The 18,327-nt window shown below is 43.2% G+C and overlaps 1 protein-coding gene across 4 annotated transcripts in view; it reads right to left on the reverse strand.

The window, feature by feature from the left end:
* Nucleotides 1-948: 948 nt before the first annotated feature.
* dlg4a (discs, large homolog 4a (Drosophila)) overlaps nt 949-18,327 on the reverse strand; it is a 52,498-nt gene continuing 35,119 nt past the window's right edge. For 3 of the 4 annotated variants that reach the window (XM_031869090.1, XM_031869089.1, XM_031869087.1), the window contains exons 4-22: nt 13,872-13,925; nt 12,978-13,028; nt 12,698-12,822; nt 10,385-10,554; nt 10,076-10,212; nt 9,189-9,333; nt 8,687-8,822; nt 8,404-8,560; nt 8,195-8,297; nt 7,883-7,997; nt 4,999-5,190; nt 4,816-4,858; nt 4,695-4,722; nt 4,170-4,217; nt 3,951-4,052; nt 3,616-3,788; nt 3,188-3,300; nt 2,963-3,054; nt 949-2,038 (exon numbers count right to left, since the gene is read on the reverse strand). In XM_031869090.1, the coding sequence (XP_031724950.1) occupies nt 1,932-2,038; nt 2,963-3,054; nt 3,188-3,300; nt 3,616-3,788; nt 3,951-4,052; nt 4,170-4,217; nt 4,695-4,722; nt 4,816-4,858; nt 4,999-5,190; nt 7,883-7,997; nt 8,195-8,297; nt 8,404-8,560; nt 8,687-8,822; nt 9,189-9,333; nt 10,076-10,212; nt 10,385-10,554; nt 12,698-12,822; nt 12,978-13,028; nt 13,872-13,925 (2,091 nt within the window). In that variant the 3' untranslated portion in view covers nt 949-1,931. The remainder of the gene's footprint in view (nt 2,039-2,962; nt 3,055-3,187; nt 3,301-3,615; nt 3,789-3,950; nt 4,053-4,169; nt 4,218-4,694; nt 4,723-4,815; nt 4,859-4,998; nt 5,191-7,882; nt 7,998-8,194; nt 8,298-8,403; nt 8,561-8,686; nt 8,823-9,188; nt 9,334-10,075; nt 10,213-10,384; nt 10,555-12,697; nt 12,823-12,977; nt 13,029-13,871; nt 13,926-18,327) is intronic. The other variant, XM_031869088.1, reaches the window with a different exon arrangement.

Raw genomic sequence — 18,327 nt, forward strand, 5'->3', positions numbered from 1 at the left:
TGATTTTTACAGACTTAGTCCCGTTAGAAATTGTCATAAAAAAGATATATATTTATATTCATATTTATATTTATATATATTTATATATATATATATATAGGCCATTTATTTGTTAGACATAACTTAGCTTTAATTTGTGTGGACACAAGAGGGAGAAAGAAGCAGAGAAAAAGTGGAAGAGAGAGTAAAAGAAGACCTATTCCTCCCACAAAGAGGAGTTTCCACTCACAGATCACACACAGAGACCCACGCGCATACACACACACACACGCACACACAGATACACACACACACACGCCATGGCTTTATGCGGCCACTGGAAACGGTGTGTACGTCTGCGGCTGAGGGATTCTTTTGGAAGAGTGATCAGTGAGTCGGCTGTGGTGTGATGAAGCTAACAGCTCTGCTGCTTGTGCCTAGAGAGATAACATTCATCCTGGATTCTGACTAGCAGGTCAGAACAGCCAGTCGCCCTGTAGAGGAGTGTGCTAGGTGACAGCTGAGGTTACAACTCTACGTGTGTGTATGCGTGCGTGCGTGCGTGTGCGCATGTGTGGATGGGTGTGAGAGCGTGTGGGTGCGTGAGTGTGTGTGCGTCAGAGAGCAAGAGGCTCAACGTATGTTAGAGCATCTACTGCGCTCAGGTTTGGCCTCTCATGAACATATCTCATGACTGTGACGCTCTTCTGTTCTTCCTTCATGAGACATGCTAAAAAATCTCCTCCACCATAAGGAGGTGGAGAAGGAGAACACACCCCACTTACTTACTTTCTTTTTTTTCTTTCTCTTTTTTTAAGTCAGATTTTTCAAAAGTTTTTGTCTCCTCTCGCCATTGTCTTTGAGGATGCATGCACAAATTCAGCATATGAGTATTCTTTTTTTATCATTATAATTATTTGAACTGCCTTTAAATAATGCCTCGCAATATTCAACATGGGTGATTGAGCAAACGTCAGTCTTGGTCACTGAGTTGTTATTCTGAGTTCACACCCAGAACCAAGAGGAGATTCACGAGAAAAAGGGGACACTTTGCCGAGAAAAGACGACCTCATCAAGAGGGACTCAGCAGGATCTGGGCGCCCCGTTCTCAGTCTTCCCCCTTTCCTGTCCTGAAACAAGGCAGAGCTGACAGGAGGAGGAGGACGACAGAAAGCCAGGAGGTGATATAAAAAGAGGGGCCAGAGTCTATTTGGGCGCCTCCATCTCAGACATAGGCGCCCGGAGGTGTTCAATGGGGGCGTGAGAGGTTGAGGTGGTCTTAATACTACCTCGGGGTCCGTCCCTGCTGGGTCACCCTCTAGTCTCTTTCAAGCCGTGTTCAGACCTATTGTCTCGTGTCCAGACAGTGTTGAGATCCAGATGGACTGCAGTTCACACATGGCATCAGAATGCATCTGAAATCTCTCAAGTAATCGCTTGTGATTGGATTTCGCTTCACATTTGCTTTTATCTGTTGGGAAACAGCATCTAAACAGAGAAAAACACACATTACACACTAAGTCTTTTTTCGACAACGCTAAATCAACTGTGTCCCCAGTTTTGGGTGCAGTCACAGCTGTATTTGGAGTTGTCCACTTGTGGCCAAGATGCATTTTAATGCTGAGTGTGAACATGGCCTGCCTCATTAAAGTGGAATACTGACTAAGTCTTTTCTCTCAGTCTCTTGCAGTCTAATTACACATCGCTGTGTTCACGTCTGTCTCAGAGTCTCCTTTTTTGGTGTCGTGCCTTGCCTCGCTGTGTCACTTCCTGTGTTTGTCTCTGTGTTTGTCTTAATATGCATTTGTCTCTCTGTGTCATTCTCAGTGATTGCCTAAGCACTGACTTTGCTGGAGGACAGGCAGGCAGGCGAGGCTGGCTTGGCCATGAGGGTGAAGGGTGTTGTCGGGTCGGTGGTTGTGAGAAAGAGGGTGGTTCGGACGGGTGCAGCATCACAGCCTCTCCCGGGTGGGGATCCAGATGTAAGGCCCTGATTGCTCCTCGATCACTGTCTTTACTTTGTGATAAACCTCTTCAAAGCTGTCCCCTTCCACGACAGCTGCAGCAGGACAAAGGATGTGTGAGGGAAGGAGAAAAAACAATGAGGGGTGGAGAAAAACATGAGGAAAGAGAGACAGTAGGAAGAGGGGGAAGATGGAGTCATTAGGAGGGAAAGAAAGAGAGGGACAAAAGAAAAGAAAGGATGTTTATCAGATGTGTTTGCCAGACAATGAGAGGAAAATTCAATTATGAATACATCTCTATGATCTGCGTACATTGTAGATATTGTGTGAACACCAGGCATATTTCCATTATGCATGTATTTCTACAATGTGTCCCACATATTTATTCAGTCTTGGACATTTTCTAAAATGTCACATATGACAGCTGCTCACGATTTGACGAATTAAATTGAAGTCAGCGCCGGATTTGTGTGGAAATCTAACATCCATATTCTGTCGACCGCTGTGATTTGCCCTATATGTGTCCCTTAAATGTTAAAATGCCCCGAGTCCTCCCAGAAGGCGGACTCGGATTCTCTTGTTTGACGCATTCAGCTCTGCCAGGAACATGGAAAAATGAAGTTCATCTTTGTAGAGGAGGCTTCTTTATCATTGGCATTTGTTGTCATTAAACAATTAAAATAAGAGAAAAAAAAATGATGAAGGGAAGTGCACATATTATCATCCTCTGAAGTGCTCCAGCAATAAACCAAAAATATGGAGAACCTATAGATTAAAAAATCTTATAATCATGAAATGGAGGATTCTTTTTGATAACCACTCCACATCAAATAGATTAGCGTACAGCGGAGTGCAAACACGGGTGTAGTAGCTCATTTTACCATCTGATGCTGCCATAATCCGAACCAATATCCACAACATTATAGCGGTTTGCCAAAAGAGAAATCCCATGTTCAGTATTGTACACATCCTTTTTGTGTGTACATCATGTCATATAGACACAAATTCTTCACGCTTACCCGAGAAACACTCTAGGAAGTCTTGTTCTAGTTTGAGGGCTCGGTCCATTCCTTTCCTGGCCTGCTCCTCTGTCAGTCGAGTGTTGATCTCTCTGTTAACATCACACACACACACACACACACACACAATCTTCATTCCAACACATATTTTCATGATGTGCAACATATTTAATGTCTGTTCAGCAAGCATTGCAAAATGTAGAAGGACTTTTTTGAAGTACATACAGGACATTTTCCAGTGACTTGGGCCGGACAAAGATGGCGATGGGATGAAGCTGAGCTGCTTGTAGTCTGCGCACAGCGTTGGCCGATACGTCCAGGATGCAGTGTTTCCCCTGCTGCTTGTGCACACATGCAGGGAAAGAAATTATAAGGGTGAATAAATACTGTTATTGTAGTCATGACTTTTAAATTGCCAGTAAAGTGGGCAAAAAGTCATGAGAGGTTGTGCCTCTTTGCTAAAACTTTCTTTTTCACTATTAGAATCAAAAATACTTTCGATCACGTCATAAATTCATCTTATCTTGATATTCTTGTGCCATATAATGCTCATAAATAAGTAATTAACCCAATTGTTAAAAGGGATTGGCAATATTTTTTAATTTTTTATTGCCATTGATTCTTTTTTCCTGGTACAACATGTTGCTGCGCACCTGCTCAGCCACCTCACGGACACTCTGGACACTGGTGCCGTACAGGTGACTGTTGTACTGGCCCGCCTCGATGAACCGATGGCTCTGGATGTCCTTCTCCATCTGTTCTCGTGACGACACAAAGTGATAGTCCCGTCCATCCACCTCATACTCCCTCTTGGGCCGTGTGGTGTCTGTCAGGGGACGAAAGAAACAATAAAAAGCAGCACATACACTTTAATCTGTATTATTCAGACATCACCCTAGAGTGGCTGCAGGTGGCAGCACCGACATGAAAACAAAAAAAACACGAAAGCAACAGATCAGTCTCCATGACTGACAGTGTAATTACTTACGTGGGACACAAGATCCAAACTTATCGGGGAACTCAGACAACAGGTCGTCATTTATCCTGTCTTTCACAGGACCCAGTATGATGATGGGCCTCGCATAATGAACTTAGCAAGAAGGGAAAGAGAGAAGATTGTGAGTAGAAGCATTCAGAAAGAGGATACACAAACCGATATGGAATCTAATATAAAAGTCTTAAATAATGGACTTTTGTATGACCTTACCTTCCACTTGAGTGACGGTCTCATAACTTTGTGAGGTTTTATCTCTCCCTGGTGACAGAACATAGAAGTATTCAGGCACATTTCTTTTTTGCCAGTACAAATGACGTCTGCATGTGTGTGTCTGTTTGTAGTGAGTGTGATGCAATTTCAACTGTCACAGCTAATATCAGACGTCGTTATTGACAATTAACAGTAAAACACGTGACTCTGTTGGAGGTGAGGTGTTCTTTGGACTAAGTAAATGTGAGTAAAAACTGCTTGTGTTGATATTTGACAGTGTGTGTAATGCCCACAAATTGGTGGTGGGGCATTTGGAGATTACAGATGTGCCAAACAGTAGGGCAAAGGCAGGGAAGGGACTCTGTAGCTGCAGGTATTGGCATAAAGTGTATGTAAAATAAAATAGGGATATGTTTTTATGTATCCATCAGCAAATTGTGTGTCTGTGTTGCTGCCCATTACTACAGTGGCAAATGGTAGCTTGCAGTGTCAATAAACAGTACAATTATGCTTCACACTAATTACCTAGAGTCAAGCTGTCTCGACCATGGTCCTGCAACAGAAAGCACAGCAGAGATTCACACACTGGGAGAGAGTTTGAGAGAACCAGCCACTAGTTATTCAAACAGCTGGTGATTTAACTTACCCTCTCTTTGGTGTTAACACGAGACCACTCTTTTCTTTCCACCCTGCAGAGACGAGGAGGAAGAACAATTTATTCATTTCATTTTTGGAGACAGAACAATCAAGTGAGAAAAGTTGAACCACTGTGTGTTTGTAATTGTTGATGCACAATGAAAGATAAGTCAGACCTCCCACACTCACTCACAGGGAAAAGTCTGACCTGTGCTTGCTTGGGATGAAGCCGACCTCCTCGACTTCGTTCTGGGGGCTGACCTTACGGGCTTGCCACCACTCCTCATCTCCGCAGTCCAACACATGCAGCACATCCCCAAACCTGAAGCCCAGCGCCTGACTGAGGAAGCCACAGTCCGCAGTCTTGTCATAGTCAAAAAGAGCCCTGAGGGAAGGAAGAACTCCAATCAGCCGCCACATAAAACACTTTTAAATTCTATTTAACCACTTGAACACCAAAATTAGGAATAGTCTTCTTACATTTTGCTTAAGTGGCTTCATAATAACAACATTTTGTTGATCACGCTGTTTCAAAATACATTAGGCCTGTATATTGCTTTTGAAAGTGTTTTAGAGGGAAATCCAAATACAAGAGGCCATTTTGTTAAGGCAAATGCATAATTATGGATGTTCATCTAATGGATGCGCGGAGCAGTTTACCTTAATTAACCTTTTATAGAAAACCACATTTCTGTGTAAATTGTCATAAATCAGACTGTATACAATGTAATAAACACTTTAGCTGATAAAATGGAGAAAACCCAAAGGAACATGTTTAAGCTTTTTAAATTATGAAAGAAACCCTCTGCGGTCCACTGACATGGGAGCATCATGCTCCATATGTATTGCAATAATACTTCAGGCCACCACATGGCACCACTAAGCGCTGTGCTTCTGTGCATGACTGCAGTCGCTGAGCAAGGAAGAAATCCCACGCCATTTTGAATTTAAACACGTTTTAAAAGAGAGACTGAGTGCTCATGCTCTCCATAAGTCGTGTTTTTGTTACTTTACGCGCCCCTGACACTACCAGGAAGTCTCCTGATCTGTTGCTTAGAAGTTCACCTAGCCTCTAGTGGTTTATATGTCCATCCTTTATCTAAATAACTTGTTTTGCACAGAATACCTGTAATGGGTGCGCCTGTCATTCAGCCATTCAGGAGAATGACAGGTAGTTTAATGTCCTACTACGGTATATCACGGCTAGACCAAAGTGTGGGCTGTTTGTTTGGGAACGCACGTGGAGCAGGAGGTGCAGGACCACCAGCCCCTCCACCTCTGGACCCTGGAACGCCAGCACGCGGGTACACTCACCTGGAGCTGCGCTAATGTTTTTTTTTCTAATGCAAACACCTTACGCAGTAGTAGTTTTCCTTTTACTTGGATGCTTGCTAACTGCGGCAGGCTTTTTTTGGGGTTTGAACTGGTTGCACAGATTGTGTTGATTGCTATAAACACAATTTCTGTGCATTCATCTCTCCTCATGACATTGTTTTCATGGACTTCATATCCTGTATTCTGTCGCTGGTTGGTTGGTGTCGCAGTGTCGCTGTTCAGGGTGCTGAAACATGTGGTGAGCTGCTCATATTGTTTATCTCACTGTATTTACTCAACTCTGCACAAGTTAAGCTGTGCATGGAATGACGCAGCCTTCTCTGCAGCAATTGTACTTATACAAAGTATTATTTGGCACATGATGATGTCTTTTCTTTGTATGTGATGATCAGGCGTTCTTAACCACAGCATATGGTGTGAATACAGCATTTTATTTACTGTATTCAGGAATTGTTTTTGTGTAAATTGAATTTAACAGAAATGCAATGGCATTTTACTAGTATTTGCAGTAAATCTAGTATTTACACAATGCAAAATGACATAAAGCCACAGAGTCGTACTGTTGTACACGGAGTCCTCAGTCTTTACTGTGTAACATAGCAGTTTAGCTCTGATATATGCTTACCATATTATAGGATTGGGCAATACATCGATTTTAGACTGATATCGTAATATGAGACTAGATATCGTCTTAGATTTTGGATATTGTAATATCGTAATATAGCATAAATGTTGTCTTTTCCTGGTTTTAAAGGCTGTATTACAGTAAAGTGATGTCATTTTCTGAACATACCAGCCTTTTCTAGCTGTAATCTTATTTCTCTTAATATCACTTAGTCATTATGTCCACATTACTGATGATTGTTTGACATAAATCTCACTGTGAAAATACTTTGTAAAAGCACCAATATTCAACCCTTCAATATCGTCTCAATATCGAGGTATTTGGTGAAATATATTGTAATATTTCATTTTTCTCCGTTATGTCATGTTGTTTTTCTGTTGTGGCTTTACACTCTCGCAACTTTGGAGCCTCTCTGACTTGTGCTTGACTTGGTTATGGCTCATTGCTGAGAATTGTCTGCAGTGGCAGCGACAGTTAATCATTTCTTTCTAATAATCAAATTCCCTCCGGCGGTCATGACTCATATTTTCACTTTCGAAACTCAACATTTCAGCTCTATAAAGGATATGCAGTTACTTCATAATTTAAAAAACGACAGTTGGCATCAGAAGAGCGCCTTAGTGGATGACTGGAGGGCTTTGCTCAAATTATGACTAAATATATAACGATGCCACAAAAGATTCGGTTTTGTAAGTGCACAGCAATCCATTCATGTCAAGTATAAATGGTAAATGGCCTTGCATTTGGATAGCACATTTCTAGTGTTCCGACCGCTCAAAGCGCTTTAACACTACATTCATACACTGATGGCAAAGGCTGCCATGCAAGGTGCCACCTGCCCATCAGGGTCTAAACTAATGCACATTCACACTCCGATGGCACAGCCTTCGGGAGCTATTTAGGGTTCAATGTCTGGCCCAAGGACACTTCCACCGGGGATCGAACTCCGAAATCCTCTGGTTGTTAAAACAGCTGTGTTGATTGTAAGCTAGCTGGTGTGAGATTGCTGGTTACTCTTAACGAAACATATCACTGACATTTGTTTTGGCTAAAGATCCTTAACATAATGTTGGTTGGCAGGTTAATTTAGATTCATTAGCATGGGACTGTGCGAGACCTGATGTAGAAGCCCCTCTTCGGGTTGCTCCTTAGCGTCGTGGTCCCAGAGCCCATACTGCTGTTCATCAGCTGTTCCCTCAAGTCATGGATCTTAGCCTCAAAACGGCTGTACTCTGAAACAGAGAAACACAAACGCATAAAGACCTTTTGACCTACACTCAGTATTGATGTACACACAGCTCAGTATTGATGTCATACCAGTTGAACTTCTAATTAATCCTTTTAAGTTAAAAGTGTTTTGTGAGACACCATTCGGGACTGATTGACTTTAAAGAGATGTCTTTGTTATGCACGACAGTTGTGGCTTTACCGTCGGGTCTGTACTGAGCGATGATGGTCACTGTCTGGCCAGCGTTCTTCAGTGCTGCAGCTGCTTGTTCGTGTGTGGCCATACGCAGGTCCACGCCGTTCACCTGACACACACAGCATGACTGTTAACAACCACGGCTAAAAATACCACTCGGTGCAACTGAGAATGCATTTAAGGTGTGACTACTTTAGGAGGATAAAAGTCTTTACACTGAGGATCTGATCGCCCTTGTGCAGCTCTCCGCTGAGGTCAGCTGGCCCCCCCGCCAGGATGAAAGAGATAAAGATACCCTCTCCGTCCTCTCCGCCAACAATGTTGAATCCCAGACCAGTGGAGCCTCGGTGGATCAAAACTCTGCGAGGCTCCCTGGAAGAGAGACGGAGGAGAGAGCAACGTCAACGTAAACATTGCTACTACCACTAGTACAGCTAATCCTACTGCTGGTAATACATCGGTATACAGTACACGTTTAGCTGAAGAATCATTGCTCACCTGGGGATGTCATCGTCTCCCATCATGCCATGCAGAACGGGAGAAAACCGACTGGGTGAGGTGGGAGTGAGGGCTTGTGGGTAATCTGACCCGAGATAGCTGGGGTGGCTGAGTTCAGTGTCCATATGAGAATATGCTGGGAAAATACACACAAAGTCCAAAGAGGTATAATATATATGGCTTTTCAACCAGATAAACACGTGGAATGTGATGTTTTGTCGTTTGAGAAATTATCTCTAATCATCTCATGAAAGCTTATTGCACAAAGAGTATTACTATGCTCAGATTATTTTAATATACGGGTTTATTTAATCAAGTCATGGACATTTCTTATGTTTTTGTGAGAAAAAAAACAAACTTGAATCTGTACACCTCAGCTTTGAAAGTGTACCTCTTAGAAACACATCAATTCAAAGGCAGGACATTTGGTGACAACGTCTACCGGCGTGATTATTGGCCTTTGCAACACACAGTGTAGATATTCGCACAGAGAGCGGCTTACTGCTGGTGAGGTCAGGAGGGTTGTAGGAGTTGGTCAGGAACAGGTTGTTGGGCTTGGCCACCCTGAGGTACACCACCTCGGCTGTGTTCTTCAGAGCCCCCACCGCATCCTCGTGCATCACGTCCTCCAGACACACATTGTTCACCTGGTTGTTCACGACAAGCCAAAACACAATCAGGATCACCAACTGAGAACTGGCTCAGTACATTTGTTATGTATGAACACCAACAGATCAAATTTAGATTGACATTTTGATCTAGATCTCATAATTGTTTCAAAATTTCATCATTTTATTAGTGCTGCACCCTCTTAATGGATTAGTCAGCTAATTTTGGTCTTCGTCGACTAAGATTTCTTGAGTCGCTTATTCATTTCTTATGCTCTTTTACAATAAGCTTAAACTGATTTGTTACGGCACAAAGACCTAAATTTAAATGTATTTTTAAACGGATTCATAATGAGCAGAAGCGTGTTGCCGAATCCCATTTGGAGGTAAAGCATTTGGCTCAGGCACCATTTAGCAGAGAAGCCCAGCACCATTTTGAAGCTGCTGGTGTTGAGCTCTCCATCGGCCGCTACGCTACGGTCTCTCTGTTCTCCAGCAGGTGGCAGCAACGCTGCTCGAGACTCATTGTGGCAACACTCCAGTTAAACATTTAAATCCCTTCCTACACACATATTAACATATTAATGAAAGCAAGTTCAGGCCACGAAAATTACAGCTGTAATTTATCTCGCCTCTTGATACGTCAAGAGGCGATTGCGAGTGCGTTGTACACACAAGTGTGCGTGCGTGTGTGTGTGTGGTGAGACTCTGATGCTGTTCGTGACGTGTGTACTATTTGTGGGCATATATCTCTAGTAGTCAGTCCATACGAATGACCAACCGCTAAGATCTTGTCCCCAATCTGCAGACGACAGTCTTTATGAGCCGCTCCTCCTTCAATGATCTTGGTGACATAGATACTGTTATCTCCTGGTATATGCTGGTTTCCCACCCCTCCAGCAATGCTGAAACCTAATCCTGAGAAAAGGGGGAGAGAGAGAGAACGAGGCAAGGAGAGTGAGCAAAAGGAGGTATGGGTTAACCGAGCAGATTTGCTAAATCCAGGGGGCACAGCTTAGCCGGGTATAATGCATCTTTAAGCCCGCACAAAGGCGTTGATGCTGTACACCGGTCCACACTTCCACATTACCTTTAGGCCCTTTGATGAGTTTGATTTCAGTGACTTTCTCTGCTGCTGGTTTTCTGCGGAGAACGTAGAGGCGGACGATAGCACCTGCCTCCTTAAGGGCCTCCACAGCTTGGCTGTGCGTCACTTCCCTCACGTCGACATCATTCACAAATAGGATGCAGTCATTCACACTAAGAGAAAGAGAGAGAGAGAGAGAGGAAGAGACAAAATACATAATTAGTTTTTGTTTTGATGTCATCTCATCTACAGCTATTAGCTGTGTTGGGGATCCAGTTTCACCACAGACAACTGGCCTTTTTCCCCCCAATTCTCCAAGGTAGAAACCCTTCTGCATGACGTAGCACAAAGGTTAGCCGCGGTTTCGCTCTCTTTGCGTTAGCTGTTCCTGAAAGTGATGAGGAGTTGATATATACGTGGAGAGCAAGTGACAGCCCTGCGTGCAGAAGAGAAGCTGATCTGCAAGCAAGAAGATTTTGATGAAATGGCTATTTTCAGACGCACACACTTCTTCCTCCAAGGGCGTAAAAACTCTACTTATCACAGTTCCATTCATGTGTTGAAAATTGATTTTTACGGCCATGAAAATTATAGGGTGTAAAATTTTGTAAGACTGAAATAACTCTTGAGGGCTGCAAGAGGTTTAACAAATGAAGCTTAGCGAAAGTTCAATCAGGGAGACTATCTTCATGCTTGCTCTATTTATTTACATTCTCTCTCTCTCTCTCTCTTTCTCTCTCTCTCTCCCTCCCTCACCCTTCTCCCGCTTTCTTACCAATCCAATCCCCTCGTTGCTGTCAAACTTTTAAACCGTTCCTATCTCTGCTGCTCTCAGCTGTCATCTCAGTGCCCTTCTCCACCCCGTTCACCATCGAGCTCATCAAAAGTCCTGCTCCGCATCACATCCACCCACATTTTCAGCCGTTGTTCTACACCCTTTACCTCCACCATCACCCGTGTCGTGTCTAGACTCCATCATGACATGACTTCCCTGATAAAATGATGACTCTTAACATATTTTCTCAACTTTCCTTATTGAGCACACTATGTGAAATACATTAATTGAACAACTCTTAAGCCTCCCTTATGGATTCTACACTGACAAAGTCTGATCTGCATATTGTTTGTGAGACAATATTATATATATGTAAATGTCATACACTAACACATTTTTTTAATGCTGGAAATCCTAGTGCAACTCCACCATAGAGCATCCTTGTTAGGTGCCCTGTTTCTCTATGCTCGTCGGGATTTACATACAACCTTTATTAAGCCATAAAGAACAATTTATCCACATACTGCATAAAATGATCCAAACCCGCACTGTCAAACCACACTTCCATTAACCTCACAGAGTTCTTTCAAAGGTTATTCAAATAAATCACAGCAGCCACTGAGTCACTTAATGTGGAAGACGGAAATAATGTTTTTTTTTGTGTTTGAATCATCAAATTGAGACTTCAAACCGCCGGAAAGATGAATTATACACCCACAAATTACAGGTTACATAAGGTTGTCAAGGAATTCCATATTTGAGACACTAGACGTAGTTAGAATTCACGTATTTCCCTCAAGATAGTTGGCATGTGTTGTTAATAGCAGACCGTAAAGGCCAAGAAAAAAAAATAACATTGCGTTCAGGCAAATATAAGCGTTCTCTCCAGGCCTGCTCAACACTCTGAAGTCATTCCAGATGGACGTTTATAGGTCAGCTGTAAAGAGAAGGACGAGCAGGATGCCTCCGTACGTTACTTATTTATTGCAGTTGCTGTTTATTGCCATTTCCGTACCATCCCATGTCATGTCCTTTAAAACAGGATCTCTTTTTAACATAAATGTTGAGTATCAATGAGCAAGACTCTTGATTTTAAAAGGTATTTTACAATTCCTATCCCAAATACAAACAGTAAAAGCAAGAGAAATTGTTGATGGACCTATAAAAGTAGAAGATATTAGTTTGGTGCATTTAGATCTTGAATTAAACAGGCAGGTCTTCTCTGATGTAACGCTGATGGTGAGCGGGCTGGACAGCCAATAGGCTGTAGTTCTGCGGTACAATACTTTTTAGACTCAAAACGAAGAGGTGAGGTTCCACTTTGGCTGTTTCTCTAAGTGTGTTTGCCGGTAGAAAAGTGACTGGCTGTCTGAATGAGTGAATTCAAAAGAAAAGGCCGGGTAAACGGGGGCAGTAGAGCTGCATTTCTTTCATCTGAAAACCCGAGTCGGCCCTGGTGGGTCCCTGGGCTTTTTTTGATTGTTGGATTATATGTTTGTGGAATGCGGGAACACGAAGGCCGGCTTTGAGTGGGTTCTTACCTCAGCCGTCCGTCCTGAGCCGCGGCTCCTCCAGGTATGATTTTGGTGATGAAGATGCTGGGGTCGTCGCCCACATGAGGGTTGTCTGTTCCTCCTGCTATGCTGAAGCCAAGACCGGAGTTACCCTGCAGTAGCAAACAAACACACATTGTTATTCACATCACGGGCATTTGACTGTGGCTGTAGAGATTGGAGACAGTCAGTTGAAACTACCCTTCTTCCATTGTACATATAAATATGTCTAAAATCAAGTTTTTAAAAGGATTTTTCTCAGACTCACTCTCTCCAGTGTGATCTCCTCGTATTCAATTTCCCCTTCTGTCCCATTCACCTGTCAGAAAAGGATGTTAGTTAATGGTGTTCAAACAATTATACAAGCTTAACTGTTTGAACAAATGATTTACAAGCAAAACTCGCAGTTTAAATCATAAAGAGCTAATGTTGATTCAGCATTCACCCTCTGGGCCTGATCATCATATGCTGCTTCATCAACTGACTTGTGAGTCCTGCTTGGGGGGGGGGGGGGTTCCCCTCTGCTCCAGAGCGCAGCATCATCAGCACCAAAATCTAATTACAGCATCTCTCAAACAGAAGTTCTGTCCACTAAATTTGATCCAGCGGCACCTGGTTGAAAATAGCACCGCTCTCCTTTTAGTCTAATTCGCCTTCTGGCTGAACAACTCCGCTACACATCAGCTTTACCTTCAGAATTAAGGAAGTCCCAGAGGAAGAGGGCATTTAAAGAACTTCAGAATCCACTGTTTTGGTGTCTGGCCTAGAAAACAACTTGTCTTAGTGCCGTAGTGGTGCAAAAACACTGGTCTGTGAGCACGGAGGCTTTTCTTTGAGAAGCCTCATTCTCTAATCCCTCACAATTCATGACAATATGTTCATCTCACTGCTCTCATTAGAGAAAAGGCATTGTTAAAGAACGTTGAATCTTATTAAGTGATGCTTCTGTTCAGTCTGACGTATATCAAACAGAGAAACTTAATTTTAATTAAAAAAGAGGTACAATTAATTACTTTTATTATTCAGATTAAAACAATGCACACAGAGCTATACCTGGATGCTGGGAAAGCAGTGGAACTACTGATAACAAGGACTGAATACGAAGGCGGTTAAAATGAGCCTATAACAATACAATAAATGGGAGATTAAACATAATCCTTACATATGGGGAGCCATCGAGTGTGTCAGTGTTCACCACCACTGGAGGAGTATTTCCCTGGAGGCAGAGAGAGAGAGAGAGAGAGAGAGAGGGAGAGAGAGAGAGAGAAGACGTGTTATTAAGAAATAATGGCAGAAACTGGAAGATGAGGCAGCTCCTGGATGAAACCTCCGGTCACAGCCAAGACTGATGGCCGTTTTAGTGCTTAGCTGTGATAACACCTTTCTCATTCCACTGTGGTTGTCACTCTAAAGGACAGAGGGCACTGCTCGGGAGGAATTTATTACTATCCACTGACGATGGACACAGAAATAATTAATGCTCCGCCCCATGGTTTTCCCCCCAAATCTTTGGTTTATCTTGGTTGAATGACGGCACGTTAGGCTATCTAGTGAATACTGTGGACATGGTCGTCTGCCTCACGCCCACCAGTTGCTTCAAAACAAACGTTTCAAGACAGCAAGTCAACGAGACGACAGGATTTCTTTTTGGCACTGATGTGGTTTGGGTTTGCTCATCTACAGCGAAGAGTTAACCTCCGCACACTACTCTTATTCCTCTCCTCTTAATCTCTTTATCGTTTATTCTCATTCCTTTTCATGGATTCACTCTCATCATCATCAAGGTATCTGGTGTTGTCAGATGTAAATACACTATTATGTGCAGTGTAGTCTTTGCAGAACAAGGTGCGACTCCCCATCTAAACTCCTGTGTTTATATTTCTGTCACTTGTCCTGATTAGCATGGGAGAGACGCTCTGAAGTGCTTACCGAGCAGCAAACAGCAGCATAAAATCAGCCCGCTGACCTTCACAGACCCGACAGCTCTGGCACAGACACACACAGACACACACACACACAGACACACACACACACACACACACACACACACACACACACACACACGCACAACTACACGATGAAGCTGAACACAGTTTCTCAGCTTTTACGAAAAACTCTTTCACATTCTTACCCCGTGTGGGTAATGGGTTATGTGATGCAATGGGAAGTTATCTTTTGCTCTCTCTAACAGATTTAAGTTGTCAGCTCAAAGAGGAAACGCTCACTGTGTTTTTGCGTGGATTATTACTGGATTGCCAGTTTATTAGGTACACCTAGATGAAACTAATGCAATAGTCCTGCACTAATCCTGCCTTCATGAAGGTTACAATGTCCTCCTTCCATCCTATCCCTGTTTCTTGCAATGAATCAAGTTAAATGATACTAAATATAGCTGCCATTATAGGGAGGAAATGCTCATCCACACGAGCAAAAGACATAAAACTCTCCCCCGGCCAGAGCTCTGCTTTAACTGTTTTCGATTATAACGGTGCCATGTGCAGAACTTCACCTCGTGGCTTGTGTCCAACGGGCCGTGCTGCCGAACATTACGTCAAATTCATCCATATCTAGGCAAAAATAATGAGTATAGCCAGCAGAAATCTAAGGCCGGTGCAGGCGGTTCCCCTGCAGGGATTTTGACAGAGCCCTCTCTCCCTCCCTCGGCTCTGTCGAGTTGTTCGACGTGGCGGTCGTTAGGATTTACAGTGTTTGGCTGCTCCTTCCCACCTATATTTTAGCACCACATATTCAACTAACCCGTCCTCTGCCATGTCTGTACAGGCAGCACCACCACCCATCCACTCTCAGACCGTTTCCTCTCGATGGATTCATACGCAGCACGCTGAGTGCCAGAATGTGCATAGTCAAAGACGAATACAACTGATTTATTTGGGTTTTTCTTCTAACACTGATCTCCAGATTTGTTGTGTGTGTTTTGTGCTACGTGCGATTTCAACATTTCTTGAATAAAATAATAAACATATATCAATGTTTTAGCAGTGGCAAGAAAAAAAGAGTGAAGCAGTGTGTTTAAATTCATTCCTTTTTCTATTTAGATTCACATGATTTTCAGGCGATCTAGTCATTCTCTACTTGTCTGTGCATGTGTGTGTTTGTCTGAGGCTCATGACCCATTTTGTGCGCGCTCACACCTCTAGTCGCTCTCAGTCGGATTGACATTTGCAGTCGAATGAGGTAAAAATAACACCGATAATAACATTCACCAGGTTTAGTTAAGCCTAAGGATATTTAAAACATCAGCTGCTGTCTTTGCCGTTCCTGTTGAGATGAAGCGTGCGAAGAATACTTCACTGTGATCAGAGGGGATGATGTCATGTGTGAGTGGGCACTGGATACAAACCTAAGGTTGCATTAGAGAGGCTTAAACGGTGCGTGTCCTGCACACCTTGCAGAAGCTGCAAAGCCTGTAACATATAAAAGCCGTCCGGGCAATCGGCAAGATAAGGACCTCTATGGAAACATACGCAATGTCAAACTATATGAATTGGCATGTGTTTTGACAAAGACAATATTGTTTTATTTTAGAGCAACAGTTAAGCAGGCAAGCATTATGGGTATTGCACTTTTAAAAGAAATGTGTATCCAAAGTGCTGCTCATCTGGGTACAGACAGATAACTCCAGATTGACCCTCACCGTTGGGCTCTGCAAGGCTGCTCAACAAACAGAAATAAGAGGACCAGACTTGTGTGAAGTGTTTAGTAACATGTGAGTCAGGTTAGATGGCTGGTGCCATGAGATTCATTTGGATATCACATGCACATTGCTCACTTATTGGCTTCTTATTAAATCCCAAGTATATCCATGAAGTGCATAAAAAGGTTGTAGCATAGTTGCATGTGTGCGGGTGGTGGAGACCTTGAGCTCCCGGTTGGTTGGAATATGGAATGAAAGAAGCTGCACCTTCACACCATCAGAGGAGGACTCGCAAACAATCACGCAGCCCGAGCCAGAACAGGATTTGATTAGTATTACCAGATTTGATTACTGAGGCTCACTGTGATTAAAATATCCATCATGCGCCTTAAGTGCAGCCACAGCCTTGACTATTCTATCTGTGCAGATAAACAAAACAAAGCCTTGGTACCATAATAATAATACTAATAACATAATCAAACATACTCTTCAAGCACCACCTCCTCTGAGCTACGAGGCAAAATTGGCGTTTTCAATAAGCTTTCCCAGATATGAGGTACAGTCATAGAGGGAACATGTTTGAAACATGCCTACCATCTGATGATGCCGATGTCTCTTGGCTTTTCGTACATTGTTGAGGAACCGGCTGCCCATCTTTTTGGCGTACCACACAGACATGAACATTCTGCTTCGGTGCCGAAATGTGAATCGTGGTTGATAAACTGGGAGCGAACCCTGCTCTCCTCCCAAACTGACACACCCACCCACCAAGTGTGTGGCTAGAGGAGTTTGAGTGCGCTCTAGAAGTGTCTGCTTTCAACAATAACAAAAAAAAGCATCGTCGCAAAGAGAGCCATCAGGTCCAGGCCCTGCCATGACGGTTGATCATATAAACCACTGAGCGTCCAGATCGCCTGAAGGAAAAGATGTCTATTTTAACTTAACGTGTGCCGTTTCAGCTTTGCTTTCCATTCACTCTAAATACGACATAATACCAAAGATGGCACGCTGAAGACGCGGGATACACCTTCAAACAATTTAAAATCCAAAATCACAGAGAAAGCACAGCCCTGTTAGCGTCCTCGTCTTGCCGAGTTGGTGCGGGAGACTTTGTTTGAGGAAGCCCAATAACATCCTCCTATCCAAGGCTCCAGTTATAAAGAATGACTCCTCGCTGACATGGCTCGTTATTATCTGAGACACAATCGTCCCGTCTTAACAAATCCAGAGTAAAAAAAACAGATCCCTCCAGTGATCGTCATCCGTGGCAGTGGACTGCGATAGCGGAGCCTCCCTGCTACTGGTCTGTGCTCAGCGAGAATGCAGTTCATATTTTTCTGCTGCTACTGTACTGTACCCCTCCCATCCCCACTGGAAAGAGGAGCGAGCAGGAAAGTTTGATGGCAATTACTTAGCTGTCTCTCTGTATAATGTCCACGCTGGTGATGTGAGAGGGGGAGGATATATATATATATATATATATATATATATATATATATATATACGTTGGCTGAACTTAGAAGGACGAGCTGCTCAAACCGGCCCGACTCGTCCTGGGGAGCACTTGGAACTGACAGGGGGGGCTGGAGGCCTGCGAGCCCCAATGTCTACAGTCAGTCAGTCAGAATAGTGAAACGTAAACACAGCGGGGGGGAATGTAGCTTGACATCAGATTATTTTAGTTTGTGTCCTGTGTTTTCTGGATCAGAAATCTTGCAGATATTTTCGAGCAATTTGTCGAAAACAAATAAACTTCTAAAAATGCATATTACGGCAATTCTGCTTTGATTTGAAAAGAAAAATGTTCATCTCATCAAAATCTCATGTTTGGAGGCAAAATCCATCCAAGACCTTCATGAGTCCTCGAGCCTTATAGCTGGCTCAGAAATCAGTGACAATGATTTCAGCACCATGGACAGCTAAATGCTTCAAGGAGGGTAAACAATAGGACAATACGTTTGAA

The sequence above is a fragment of the Anarrhichthys ocellatus genome, unplaced genomic scaffold (assembly GCF_004355925.1).
Source record: "Anarrhichthys ocellatus isolate YVR2014 unplaced genomic scaffold, GSC_Weel_1.0 scaffold46, whole genome shotgun sequence".
Taxonomy (NCBI): Eukaryota; Metazoa; Chordata; class Actinopteri; order Perciformes; family Anarhichadidae; genus Anarrhichthys; species Anarrhichthys ocellatus.